Source organism: Capsicum annuum, chromosome 10 (assembly GCF_002878395.1).
Source record: "Capsicum annuum cultivar UCD-10X-F1 chromosome 10, UCD10Xv1.1, whole genome shotgun sequence".
Classification (NCBI taxonomy): Eukaryota; Viridiplantae; Streptophyta; class Magnoliopsida; order Solanales; family Solanaceae; genus Capsicum; species Capsicum annuum.
In genome coordinates this window covers 75,513,550-75,528,926 of record NC_061120.1, presented here as the reverse complement: position 1 = coordinate 75,528,926, position 15,377 = coordinate 75,513,550, and the positions used below count along the sequence as shown (strand labels likewise).

At 34.7% G+C, this 15,377-nt stretch overlaps 1 protein-coding gene across 1 annotated transcript; it reads left to right on the top strand.

Moving 5' to 3' along the window:
• Positions 1 to 8,116: 8,116 nt before the first annotated feature.
• On the top strand, positions 8,117 to 14,277 carry LOC124887746. Its single transcript, XM_047397662.1, has 6 exons — positions 8,117 to 8,598; positions 9,271 to 9,502; positions 10,770 to 10,859; positions 13,301 to 13,402; positions 13,574 to 13,645; positions 14,263 to 14,277. The coding sequence occupies exons 1-6, from the start codon at positions 8,117 to 8,119 to the stop codon at positions 14,275 to 14,277; spliced, it is 993 nt and encodes a 330-aa protein (XP_047253618.1).
• The last annotated feature ends 1,100 nt before the right edge of the window (positions 14,278 to 15,377 follow it).

The window sequence follows — 15,377 nt, the reverse complement described above, 5'->3', positions numbered from 1 at the left end:
AAAACTGGGTACGAGTCGTACACATGACTCGTACCCAAGCCTATTAAGTCAGGTTCATGGGTAAAGAATTGAGAACCCAAAAATGGGTATCCAATACCCGAAATTAAACCCACATCTATTGTTGATGAATTTTTTAGCTTCAAACTCACGAAATTACTCGAAAACACTTCAAATCACACACCAACTTGGTTAGAGTTCTTTACTTGGGATGATCTAAGCACGAATTTAGGGGAATAAAATTTGAAATTGGGAAAACTACAAATTCATCCAAGCAAGTAAGTTTTTGAACTCAACCTTATTATATTTCAAGCTGAAATCATAAATGTGAGTTAGTTATAACTTGCTTTAAGTTGAAATTACTTGGTTGTTGCATTTTGGAACCCTGGTTCTTAGGTTTACATTAAAAATGAAAGTGGGGAAAATTTTGATATTTTTATGTGGCTATTTTGTGTATTTTGGACTGATATAGGGTAAAAATGCTCTACAATTGATAGGTGGGCAGACGGATACTACACAGACTGATGCAACGAGTAGTTTGAGTACTCCTCCTCTGGTACAGTCTGTACCACCATGCTTGAAAGGTATGACTTCTGGTTTTATGATGATTTCACAGGCCATGTGGACCAAGGTGATGATGAGATTGGGAATGCGAGAGGCCAAGGTCCACAACATGGAAGGAGGTGTAAAGCCCTAGGTTGACATGCAGTTAGCGAGCCATGACAGATGAGTACAATAGCGGCTTGATGTGCTTGGGTAGAGGATTACTCAATAGTTGGGTAGCGGGGAGACAATTGATATTACTGAGATCAAGTCTGAAGCTGAGATTAAGAAGATGTTCATGGAGTTGTATGGTAGAACAGTGATCCCGAAGCCTATGATTGAGACAGTTATGCCCATGGTCTATGTGGATAATATTTGGGCTATTCCGTACCCAATAGAGGTATCGATTAAGGAGACCCAAGAGTAAAGAAGATAGAGAAAGAGAAGAAGGCGTGAGGAGAAATATACTATGACAAAGGCTATGGAAGATAGCCTACAGAATGAGTAGGATCGAGAGGTGAGGGTCTGTGAGATAGCTGTTGGAGTCGCTGGTTCGAGACCAGCAGTTACTGATGCTGAGGGGGACGGTGTTGTGCCCCCAACTACTTTTACTGACTCAGTCCTGACAGTTGATGGAACGATTGCTGAGGAGAGTGGGACCCAACCAAAGGGCCCATATATTGATACTGCATGATTCGATGCCTTGAGAGCCCAGGTATGACTTCTCATCCTTACTTTCCATTTTTTGGAACTGGGGATGATGCAAGATTTTTTTAGGTAAGGGGGTGTATATTTTGAATGTCTGGAAGTAGCTAAAAATCTATTATGGCTTGCGGGTTTGGTGCTGAAAAGTAGCTTAGATAGGGAGAAAATCTGCACCTATGATAGAAGACTAATTTTTAATTGATTTTGAAAGTGATTTGTAATGAATTGTAGTTCTGAAATTGATTTATGAATTTGGAAACATGATTAACGGTGAATTTGAAATGATTATGTTGAAAGAATTTGTGTTTAATTGAATTGTGCTAAAAATTTCAGACCCCTCCAAAATTTTTGTTAACAATGTGATATGTGTATGTGTGAGACCGTTGTGAATCTTATAATGGCATTAGGATTAGGGATAGAAAAATCAAGGCAAACAATTGCATAACTAAATATGTAGTACTTAGCAATGTAACCCTGTGTAAATGTGTGTGAGGTATTACTGAGTTTCCAATGTATCAGAATCTAGAACTTGTCTAATTACTTTTACCTAGGCCCAGGATCATCGAGTAGGAAATGATCACAGGCCATTTTTATTCTAAGTCCACTCGATCCTAAATACCCAACCAAATAAGTATGAATCCCTTTAATCCGAAAGTTCGAGCCAAATTGACCCTTTTCTTTGATTACACTGATTTTACCTTCCCATTTTCCTTACAATGAACCTGTTTTAGCCCTGGTCCTTCTTGGGTACTGTGCACCTAAACTCAGGCAAATTGCCTAAGTTGAGGGTGGCTATTATAGGGGTACGTAGGAGAAAAGAAGTATGAAGAAAGTCGTGTAAAAGAAAATTTTGAAAAAATTAGTAGTTAATTGCTATCCCCTTTTTACCTGTATTTGGAGTCGTATCAAGTACAAGTGCAGTGAAAATAAAACAATAAGAAAAATTTCAAGAAAATAAAAAGAAAAATAAAGTGAGAAAACCGTACCTGGCTCAATCTGAATATGTCAAAATAAAAAAGAGAGACATAAGGGCGGAAATAAAATTGAAGAATAAGTGAACCCTGAAGAAAGCATAGTGACAAGGAGGCGTAGTCACTAACTAAATCCTAAAAAATATCATGCCAGCCCCAAGCCTACGTTACAAGCCGAAGAAAGTCCTGTAGTGATCCTACCTCTACTGTCTGAAAATTTAGAAAAAGAGCATAAGGGCAAGCCTATGGTATTCCACATACACCGGTGATACTTCTTTGTGAGCGAGAGAGTCATTTTTTATATCCCTAAATAAATTAATTGATCCATACTGAGAGTGAATGGAATTTCTTTGACAGTGAGCGCATACGGGTTATATTGCTATATTGCTGGATTATTTGGTGAATGTAATTTGTGTCTAGTCCCAGTTGTTTATTATTAATGTAATCCCATCGTCGGATTTCCTTGTGTTTCTCTGTGTGCTAAATTGTTATACACAGTTTGAGTCTTGAAAAGTTAAAATTAGGAGAGGAGTAACATGGTTGAAAATTGAGTACAAAATCACTGCCATGGGATCTTAGGATCTTCCTATTGAAGCATCATTTTTATGTTTTGAGATAGAGTTTGATTTCTATTTTCCTCAGGACACACAAAAGTCTAAGTTGAGGGTGTTGATGTGTCATGGAAACACGGAACTTTTGATGCTTAAGACCTTCAATTTATGCTTGGACCTCGATTGTGATTCACTTTGGTATTATTACAGGTAAAATAGGTCTACAATAGTGTTGGGATAAAAATAGAAGAAAAAGACCTAAAAAGACAAAGTCTGATCAAAGATACGAGTTACCTCATGAGTCTTCAACACACCATACGACTCGTAGGAGGACTCATAAGCACAACAGAACCCAAAGCCAAATTGAGAATCTAAGTATGGAGAAGATACGACTGGAACATTTGAGTCGTAAGCTGAAGCTACAGGTCGTGACAAGGAATCGTAAGCATAACAGAATCTAAAGCTACCATTCAATATTAAAGTCTCAAAAGTATACGAGTCGGAAGTCTGAGTACGACTCGTATAGGGAAATCGTAAGCATACCAGTATTCAAAGCTTGGAAAGATAAAAGTCCCATGTGGATACGAGTGAAGGCCATGAGTCATATAGTCATGGTATGACTCGTGTGCAGAAGTCGTAAGAAGAACAGAAAGTTAAAACCTTGGGAGATCAGAAACTGGAATGGATACTAAAGGCAAGGTACGACTCGTATAATGACGGTACGAGTTGAAGAGCGAGTCATACCGTGTACCAACATAACTTTACCTTTCCCATTTTTATTAGGATTTCTAAGTATTTTGGAGATATTATAAATACCCTAGGGTTTATCTTTTATTAGGTTACATTCTTTTTGCTTCTTTTCACGTTTTAATATACTCTATTACATACTTTTGCTTTGTTCTTGAGATTTTGGGTTATTATTCAATAGTAGATTCTAATTTTATTCTTCTCTTTATTGTGCGATTAATTACATGCTTTCTTTATTGATTATCATGGATTGTTGCATGAACATGAGGGGTTAACTTCCCTGACAAGGTTTGTGGGAACCCTGGTGGATTAACTACGTAAGAAAAGTGGGAGATTCGTCTATTCTAAAGTAAAATGCATGTATCTTTATCTTCTTCGTATAAATTAACCTCGAAGCTACTGCAGAAGCTTGGGGATATCCTGTATTCATAAACATCCTTACTAGGTAGTTTGTGATTAGGAAAAGAGGATTAAGGTAGTAATTTAAGGTTCACTTCCATCATTACTATTCCGCTATCTCATCTAATCAACTCGAGACTCAAACGGTGAGAGTTGAACTGAAGTCATAGACAAGGAGCAATAAGACTATGCCCTGAGACTCACAAGGTAAAGGGTGAGATTTATCAACATGTTCACAAGACTGTTGATAATACATAGCTTGTAGAATTTACATGCAGAGCAGTAGAATAGGTGGGTTGAACACGAGAAACTTACGGAGTTAAGAGTCCAAGGAGAACATAGTCCTAGTGCTCGTCTACTACTATTTGCAACTCAAAGCAGTCAACTTCGGTTACTACTTACTAATTACTTCCAAAAATCTCCCAATTACTTTTTCTCACTGCTCATGAATTACATCAAGTTAAGCAACTATTAAGCATCTTTCCTGCGGGTTAGATCCCAACCTAGTTGGGTTACTATATTTGACATCGACTGCAACATACTTCTTTAGGAGGTTATTTTTGGGCGCCATCACCTAGAAAGCTTGAATTCCCTTCTGTGGGCCCCTATTTTTTCCATCTCTTGAAATATTCCTTTGTCCTTTAGGTTATGCCTTGTACAAACACCTTTTACTTGCTTTTTCTTTCCCTTTTGTGGATCAAACGCACCCTTTTTTGAGTAATCTTCCTCTTCAAAAGATAACATCATCAAGAACATAAGAACATTCAAAAATGGAGCCTTAAACAAATGAACTCAAAATTTGAAGAAATTCGAAACACGGCCCAAGCAATTTTAAACTCAAAAGTTCAACCAAAAATTTCAGATTTTAAAATCCACTTTCAATTTTCTTTAAACTCAAGCTTCATCAATGGTAGAGTCTTCAATTTAGCTTCGATTAAGCTCAAACTTGAGATTTAGATTCAAATTGGTGCTAGGGAACAAGAATTTAGCACTAGAGACTCAAGAAAACACCACCATCAAAAACTCAAAATTTAGACTAGACCCAACACGTGAATAATACGTTTTTTGTGATTTTTGTTTTTTTTCTTCAATAACACACTCAAGATTGAATTCTTCAGAATGAATCTAAGCTCGGTTCTAATTAAATGATAGGAGTGAAAATACGAAAATAAGGATAAAGTAAAGGAAACCGATAACAATTAAAAGAGGGATAAAAGATAGACACAAGTAAAGAAATCATAAACGAACTATGATATATTAAACCTGGACCCTTAAATGATAATTCTAGACATGCACCTAAATCCTATGAATACCGAGAAGGATATTAAACCCCTCCAACCAACGTTTCTAAGCAAAACACAAAACTCCCAATAAGCTTGATAAACACTATCAAGTGTGATTTTCATCCAAAAACATTTAACCTAAGAGAAAATTAGTTATTTATAGTCAAGGATATTTATTACAATTAGGTCTAAAAGTGACCCTAAATGCTAAATGAATTCAAAAGCGGCTCAAAAATCAAATACCCAAGACTATGAACCCAAAAGTGACCCAAAAGCCCAAATACTCGAGACAAGGCACTCTTCCTTCATCCATCCTCGGGAGATTCTCAAATATAGATCCAAATTAGGGTGGCTTTTAAATTTTAGCTCCAAATAAAAAGGGTTTGTTAAAATAGCCTTAACTTGTTAAGTCATATTTTTTTGGACGAAAATACCCTCCTGCAAAATATTTGTCGTTAAACCTCTTTCTTCTAAATTTTAGAATCGACCTCCTACCTAAATACTCATTATTAAATCTCTTTCTTCCAAATTCCAGAATCGACTTTCAAATATTCACAGAATCGACTTTAGCCATAAGGGTTCTTCAGGTATGAAACTCATCACCAAAATTCATTGTGGTAATTTTTGCTTATTGATGCATTATGGTAATTTTAGCTCGCTATATAATTATCATATTGATTTGATTTTTGGGAAGGTGAACGTAAGCTAAAGTTAGGATATGTTGTTGTTGTAGTAACATATTTATCATTGATGAATTGCGTCGAACAGGTTGTGAGGAGTTTGTTATTACCGTTATAATTATGTTTGAGTAGTTGTGGGGGGTCGGTCTTGGAGGGAAAGGTCATTAATATGGTAGTTAACGTTGATCATAACATATTTTAGGAAGGCCAAACGTATAAGATCAAGGTGGTACAAGAAATTAGTTCCAAGTATTTCAAACTAGTGATATAATTAGCATTAGAAGATGATGAGGAATTGTGCCAAATAGGTTGTGGGGAGTTTGTTATTACGATTATAATTGTGTTTGAGTATTTGCGAGGGTTTGGTCTTGGAGGCAAAGGTTGTGTTTTCCATCTCGGATGAATCCAGCCTATTTTTTAGAGAGTAAAGAAGCACTAACTTATTGATTCTAAGAGAAAGCACCTTAGCTATTAGCTTGTATAACATAGAGCAACAGGTAATGGGTTTAAATTCTCTAATGGTAGTAGGATTTGGCACTGTAGCTAACAAGGTTACTATTGTACAATTCACTACATTATACAACTTTCCCGTGTTAAAAAAATCCTTCATTGTTGAACATGCATCATATTTAATCCTTTATCTTTTGTTAACTATAGTAGTATTGGTTACGTCTACTTTAGGATAGTAGTATTCATGAATTCATCTATTTTTACTGCTCGTGGTATGGAAGGATAAGGGGTTATTAACTGAGAGATTTGGAAGCATACAATAAAAGTCTAAGTATATATTATCATTACCACATCCTTTATCATCTAGTCTTTGTCTTTGTCCAAAGCAATTTTGTTTATGAAATTACCAAAAAGATAAGAATATCAAGGAAGCGATCCTCTATTTATTAGAGCCCCAATACAACCCAACAGCAGTAGTACTATATCCAAATTGGTTGAGTATTTGAACAAGCTTAGTAATCTAACTTGCTTAGGAGCTGGCGTGTCATCTTCTTCATCATGTATTGGGTGATTCTGGTCAGGATCATTGTATAAATCATTTCCATACAGATGGAGATTTGATTGTCTAGAATGTTGAACATGGTGGCTCTTCTCCTCATAAATATGATCAACACATTTTACCTCACAATCTGATGTATCGGTGTTGAAGCTATGTCCCATCTGATTGCCGTGTCCATAATGACCTCTTACAATGCAACGATTATGTGTATTTGACCTACAACGTTAAATTAATATGATTAGAAAATCTTTATACATGCAAATTGATGTTGTGAAACTAATTTGACCTGTTGTATTTGCTTAAGAATACATAGTGAAGTATTCGAAGTTTGCTCTCTAACATCTAAAGCTTTTCGATGAGATGTTCACATAATTAAGCATTTATCATAGTGTTTAGATATCTTATGTTTGAGTCTAACTGCACTAAAATACATGGGGTTTGAATCACCTAGCTTATACACAAAGCCCTAAATTTTTATTGTAACATGCTCTCTTCAATATTGCTCCGCTTCTCAATAATATCAGTACATCATTCTCTTTCAAGGCCATACTATCAGAGTATTGAGTTGATGAACTATGTTGTATCACTTGCAACGTATCTCTGAAGTAAACAACCCTCTCAGAATCACCCCTACAGTGTGTTATTTAGTAGTTTCAAGTACGATTTTAGCATCTTCAGATTTTGCCATACATTTCAAGTTATGCCCCATGGGTAATAGTTGACACTGTCTTAGTTAGTAATGATTTGGCATATAAGCTATAACTCTTTCCCCAAAGTCAAAACTTAGACAGTTATGCCTCATGGGTAAAATTTGACACTACCATAGTCTGTAATGATTTGGTAAATGACCTATAACTCTTACCTTAGAGGCAATACTTTGACAGAGATGCCCCATGGGTAATAGTTGACTATGCCTTACTCTTTAATGATTTTACTTGTTGAAGATATATATTCTAAATTAAATTGTTACTAATCTTTTGTTGTTTTATTTTTCACAAGGGTTGTGCTTGGAATGGATGAAAATGAAATGAGTATTGAAATTATTGATAGAAATAATGAGTTACAGGTTATTGAACAAATATTGGAGGCTAAAATAGCTAAGCCATCCAAGATTAAGAGGGTACGCCAAAAAAAAAAAAGGATACTTGATGTCAAGACTACTCTCTTGAGACACAATGCCTCTTTGAATGAGGTAAATGTCAAGTTGATCTTCATTGACAAATAAAATATGATGACGTGCATGTCAAACATTGCAATTAGACACAATATCCAATTTAAGATTATCAAATCAAGCACAACAAGATATTCACTGGGATGTTTGGACAACAACTACATGTGGCAGTTTCATGCCTCGAAGATTGCAAATTCTTTGCTCTTTCAGGTTACTACATATGAAAAGGCTCATAGTTGCTCAGTTGATTTCATAACGTTCGACCACAGGAATGCAACATCAAAGGTCATATGTGACTACATACTAGAGCTCGTGCATGACTCTAGTAATGTAATCATACCCACCTTTATGGTAGATGAAATGAGAAGGAAATACGAAATCATCATATCCTACAACAAAGAATGGCAAGCAATACAGCATGCCTATAAGGTGATAAGAGGAACTGCGGAAGAGAACTACAACAGGTTGCCATCGTATCTTCACATGAAGAAAGAAAACAACCCAAAAATGTACACAAACATAAAGAGGGACGATGAGAACAGGTACAAATGCTATACTATTGATATTGACAACTTTTACCCAAGGGGCAATAGTTTATCCTTTATTTGCACTGATTAGATTATTAACATAGATGGAACTCTTGCCTCATGGGAAAGACTTGGTTTAGAAAATTGTTGAAATTGAAAACTTTTGCCTAAGAGGCAAGAGTTCATCCTTTATTTGCACTGATTAGATTATTAACATAGATGGAACTCTTGCCTCATGGGAAAGACTTGGCTTAGAAAATTGTTGAAATTGAAAACTTTTGCCCAAGAGGCAATAGTTTATCATTTATTTACACTGATTAGATTATTAACATAGATGGAACTCTAGCCTCATGGGCAAGACTTAGTTTAGAAAATTATTGAAATTGAAAAATTTTGCCTAAGAGGCAAAAGTTTATCCTTTATTTGCATTGATTAGATTATTAACATAGATGGAACTCTTGCCTCATGGGAAAAACTTAGTTTAGAAAATTGTTGTACAAATGCTATCCTGTTGAAGTTGAAAACTTTTGCCCAAGAGACAAAAGTTTATTCGTTAATTGGACTGATTAGATTATTAATATAGATGCAACTCTTGCCTCATGGGCAAGACTTAGTTTAGAAAACTGTTGTACTCTGATTATAAACATCAAATGCAAATTATTACTAATATTCTTTTGCTCAACACAGGTTTCAATATGCATTCTTTGCTTATGGCGCTTCAATCATTGGATGGACCAACTATAGACCGATAATAATGATAGATGCAATATTTTTGAAGGCAAAATATCATGGTTTCCTCATGATAGCAGTGTCAAAGGACGGAAACAACAATATATTTTCTTTGGCTTTTGGAATTACAGACTCAGAAAATAATGAGTCTTATAACTGGTTCTTCAATCAGTTAATACATGTAATTGGGGTACGTGAACAATTGTCTATTCTATCAAATCGTCACCCAGTCATTGCAAATGTAATTACAAATATCTATCCAGAGTGTCAGTACGGGATATGCATCTATCACGTAGAGAAAAATTTAAGAAAAAGATACTTCTCAGATGTGGTTCTATCACTCTTCTACAACGCAGCAACACATACAAATGAACTGAATTTTATACTTTCATGGATGAGATAAAAAAAGTCAACAAAGTTGCTATGGAGTACTTGAAAGAAGAAGAACCATAAAGATGGGCTCGCTCGTTTTATACCAGCAGAAGGTACAATATGCTTACAACTAAAAACGTGGAGTCCATGAATGCAGTACTGAGAAAAGCCAGGTAACTGCCAATACTGGGACTGATTGATTACATTCAGAACAAGTTACAAGGTTGGTTTTATGAAAGAAAAATAGAATCACAAGGAAACTTTCATGACATCACACGTTGGGCGGAAGTGGAGGTGACTGACAAGATTCAAGTCGCCTTGATAATAGGGAAATATACTGTTACTATTTTTTTATCACAGATTATACATAGATGGTTTACTGTTATTTGTGATTTATTGCTAGTTTTTTTATTTCTTTGAGATTCGCACGCGAAATATGTGTTTTGTTGCTTCTACTCATAGTTGCGTGATCGTTTGTGATTTGATATTGTATGCTTGATTGTAGCTATTTTTTGGTTGCCTCAAGATTCGTCCCTATATATGTTTGATTACTCTGTATGGCTGATTATGCTCATATACTAGATATTTCACTATCATAGTTGATTCTACTCCTAGATTAGATGCATTATCTATTTTATCGCTGTTTATTTGTAGTTGATTCTCTTGCTCATATGTTGGAAGCATCACTATTGAATCAGCTGTTGTTCCTGAGCAAGGTTCTGTCTTTTCCATATAATACAGGGTATTTGACTTTGAAAGCTCATTCTTTGGATGACAGATCCTTCTTCTGCACTTTCCCTGACCAAGCCAAGCTTCAAAAATCTAACTATCTCCTATATTGGCCCTTCTCTTCTATTTTGAAATAGTACCTAAATTATTACTCCTTATTATTGGTCACTTATTATTATATTTTCTATTAGTTCAATATTATATTGTGATTTGATGTCATATGCTTGATTGTAGCTATTTTTTGGTTGCCTCAACATTCGTCCCATATGTATGGTTGATTGCTCTGTATGCTTGATTTTGCTCATATACTAGATGTTTCACTATAATTTGTCATTTATTTATCATTTTATTTACAGGTAGACCCCATTGATGCAACAACATTTGTTGTAAGAGAAGAAGGAGTTGAATATTTTGTAAACCTGAAGAGTAGGACTTGTCAATGCTTGGTATTTCAAATAGATGAGATACCATGCACCCATGCAATTGCAGCGATAGAGAGTAGAAATCCTACCAGTTGGAAGCACATCATCATGGATTATTCCGGATAGCATAAAGGATCTAATCACAAACCCCCCAGATAAGGAGGTTTTTCTTGGGAGAAGACAAACATCCAGATATCCTTGCAGAACAGAACTTCAAGAAATAATTACAAATGTTCAAGATGCAAAAGAATCGGGTATAACATATCAAATTGTCACTATACTCCTATCCTTCATCCATATGCAAGAAGATACAGAAAGAAAAATAAGAAAACATGATTAGTTTTACTTTTTTTCTGAGAAGTTGGATCAAAATAGCAGTTATAATAGGATTTTTTTATCCCTATTTTAGTTAGTAACAAGTACTTTTGACTTTCAATCACGAATGTCTTCATATTTATATTGAAGTTTTAACTTGTGGTGAAGTATTTAACTCAATACCTTCTTATTGATTGTTTATAAAAATTACTTAGCATGTTAAATTTTTTTATATATTGATGTGCCAAAATATATCATATTAACTAGATTTGGGGAAGGACTACACTCCCAAGAGATGTGATGTGAATAATTCCATGGGATACACTTTAAAATTTGCCTTGAAGGCAAGATGCAGAACAAGTTGTGCCCCATGGGCAAAAGTTGACACTAGCTTATTCTGCAATGATTCGGCAGATGATCCACAACACTTGCCCTAGAGGCAATACTTAATCCCCAAGAAACAAGTTATGCCCTATGGGCAAGAGTTGACACTAAATTAGCGTGTAATAACTTAGCAGATGATCTGTGGCTCGTGCACTAGAGGAAAAACTTAATACAACAAACGAAAAAGTTATGTCCCAACGCCAAACGTTGATACTAAATTAGTGTGTGATGATTTGGTAGATAATTTATAAGTCTTGCCCAAGAGGAAAGATTTTTAGACCCAAAGGAACAAGTTATCCCTCATGGACAAGAGTTGACACTAGCTTATTCTGCAATGATTCGACAGATGATCTATAACACTTGCCCTAAAGACAAGACTTAGACATCAAAGGTGGTTCAATTCTAATTTTTTTCAAAGAACATTCTTCCTCTACCATACAAAATATATTTATAGGAATATTACAATCTTACAACCATATGAGAATCAATTTTCTTGACCAAAAACTAAAATACTATAAGCCAAGAACAAAAGCAATAAACATTAAAAACTACAAACAGAAAAGTACAGGGGAGTATTCAATTGCGAGTAGAAAATAAGATGATACCAATCAACAAAACCAAGCATCTAACCAAATAAATAAAAGTGGAGAACCAACTATTGAGGAGAAGATTACAAGGTCTAAACTGTTTCTTATTTTATGTCATTTAATTGAGGACAAATGTGATTGAAAAGTTCACAATGATCAAAATACTCATATAGCATTTGCACATAATTAATGATAAGACAGCCCCCATAGGAACAAGTTATACCTCATGGGCATGAATTGGGCTTACCACATTGTTTACTAATTTAAGAGATACTCAATAACTCTTTGCTCAGGGGCAAGACTTGCCACAAGGAAAGGCAAAAAATATTCTTCGATAATAAAACATAAATATACAAAGATACCAAAAAATGAATCAGTAGCAATTCTGCATTGTATACTTCACGTTATCGCATCAAAAATAGCCTATTCAATTTGAAAAGACTGTTTAAGCTTTACATAATCGCATAAAAATAGCTAAAAATCCTTCATGTGCAGTGAGTTTCAATAACTACAAAACTAAAAATAGCTAAAAATCCTTCATGTGCAGTGAGTTTCAATAACTACAAAACTAAACTACTACTCGTGGTGCGTCCTCTTCCTCTTTTCCTTTCCAAATGATCTGCCAACTTTTTCTGTACTGTTGTCTTTTATACCAGCTTCTAGTTTTCTCTTTCCATAATCCCACAACAAAGCTCCATACCTCATGCGAACATGACCAATGTCATCTCTTTAGGAATATCTCTACCATGAATGACATATTTAGCAAACGCACAAACAAATGCTCCACAATCACTATGATGCAAAAAAAAATATTGCGTGAATAATTGAAAAACAACAAAAAGAAAAGTGAAATGAACATTTAAAAAATGAATGCAATGAGATAACATTGAGTTTGAGCCTTCAACATTAATGTAAGCACATGATATAGAAAGAATGTAAGCACCCATACCATGTAAGCACCCTCCCTCAACATTAATGTAAGAACCCATACCATGTTACGATAATGTATATGTATAGAAAGAATGTCCTAATTGTGCAAATAAATTTTGCACGGTATGCCTTTTTCATCTTTGAAACTAAGGCAGTAACCTGCTTGCTACAGTACATACATAAGTAAGACAACCTTATAGTATAGTGTACTGACGATATATATGATTATATTGTTTCATTAATATCCAGGCATCGGAATCAAGTAATCAGGAAGAAGGGTGGGTGGTGTGCTGTGTGTTCAAGAAGAAGAATTACCATAAGACTCTTGACTATCAGCAGAACTCTCCAGAAGTACAATTATTCAAAAACCAAACAACGATAGTGTTCTTGATCAAATACTAATGTACATGGAAAGGTCATCATGCAAACAACAAGACTTTGAAACAAACACAACAACAACCTCTATTCCACATGGAATGCACCGTTCTTGATCTTTTACATATTGTTGCAAACATGCCACAGACTGAAAATTTAAGCTTCGTAGGAGGGGATATGTTTCAGTCTACTCCCCATGCTGATGCTACTTTGCTTAAGGTATGCACAAAACTTTTATTCTTAACATGTCCTTCAAAGTTCTATTTTGCTTCATGCTAAAGGTAATCAAAATAGAAAAAGTAAACACATGAAAAAGATAACGTAATTCAACATGTACTATATAGAAATAAAATACGATTTTGATCTTGTATATATAGTGTAATTTTCTAATTAACTTTTGCAGCACTGAGTATTTCTAGTTTGTATAGTAGAGGCTACAGGTCACTGATTATGATGTTTGAGAAAATACGACTTTTTGCAGCTAGTTATGCATAATTGGAGCGACAAAAATTGTGTGAAGCGATGAAGGAAGAAAAGAGAAGGTCCTTATCATTGACATGGTATTGAATAGAGATGAAGATGAAGTAGACATGACTGAAGTGAAGCACCTTTTTGATGTACTGATGACGGTGATTCTTGCCGGGAGGGGGGGGTAGAGAACTGAGAAAAAATGGGAAGGCTTCATGAGCTACAAGATTATTCTTTTTCTTTGTCTAAGATCCCTCATTCAAGTTTTTCACTAAAAATTATACACTCATGGGTCGTTTAGTAGGGTGCACTAGTAATGTTGACATTATCTTTTATTGACAATTTGCTTTTTTATATTTAACAAATAGGTTGCGTTAGAATAAGAATGTTACTTAATAGGGCTTATTTGAATAAGAATAGTACTCTCATTGTTAAAGTCGTGATTACTATGTATTAAACTAGTAGGAGTACTAAATATATCGTATAATTACATGTACTACTTATACATAGGATTAAATAAGTAGAAACGATTAAGTCTTTTCTATCAAATGATTGACTTTAATAGAAATTCATAGCCTTTAATTAAAAATTGAACTGTCGAAAGCAACTGCGATGGGATAACAAATCAAAACAACAATCTGCATTTCAACAATAAAAAATCCAGTGTAATCCCACAAGTGCAGAAATCAAAACAAAAATGTGCATTTCATCAAAAGAAATCAAACTATAAACAAAAATGTGCATTTCATCAAAAGAAATCAAACTATCATCTAAGAGGCAAAATAAAGATATCCACATTACAAAGGCCTATTACAAGACCTCCAACTTGACACAATAGAAATTACATAGTACTAGTAGAAATTATCAAAGATCTCAAATCTAGTAGCACAAAACTTTTTTGGTTCAATTGGCGATAGGGTATTACAAGATGGGAAATCGAACCCTCACCAACAAGGTGAAAGTTTCGTCAACCAACCAACTGAGCTGCTAGGTTTCCTGCTAGCACAAAATTCAGGTAAACCAACTAAGCTACTGAGATTTCCCAATAGCACAAAGTTCAAATAGTCAGTCAACCGAACTACTAAGATTTCTAGTAACATAAAACTTTTAATTTCAATCAAGATTTACTTTTTTCATGAAATCAAGAATGTGGGATTATTCAAAATTCACTTAGTAACACACAACTAATAAAATTAAAACTTCTTAACCATACACCATCAATCTGACAAATCACTAAACATAACTCTCAAAAATACAACAACTTTGTATTATGAGTTAAAACCTTTAACGTAAACAACAAAAAGAGATTTAAATACCCAATTCAAAAATCACACAAAAAAAAAAAAGATAAAATACATGTAAATGACAAACTGAATTTAGTAGCAACTTACCTCAACAATGATGTCAATTAAATTTGAAGGCAAAAGTCCCGAAGAGTTGGAAGCAACATCCACTGAAAGGCACGCTATTTCTTCATCAAAAG

Coding starts and splice junctions, on each gene's coding strand:
- LOC124887746 (XM_047397662.1), top strand. CDS start 8,117: ATGACGTGCATGTCAAACATTGCAATTAGACACAATATCCAATTTAAG. Junction 10,860..13,300: donor GTAGGACTTGTCAATGCTTG/GTATTTCAAATA, acceptor ATTAATATCCAG/GCATCGGAATCAAGTAATCA. Junction 13,403..13,573: donor ATCAGCAGAACTCTCCAGAA/GTACAATTATTC, acceptor AACATGCCACAG/ACTGAAAATTTAAGCTTCGT.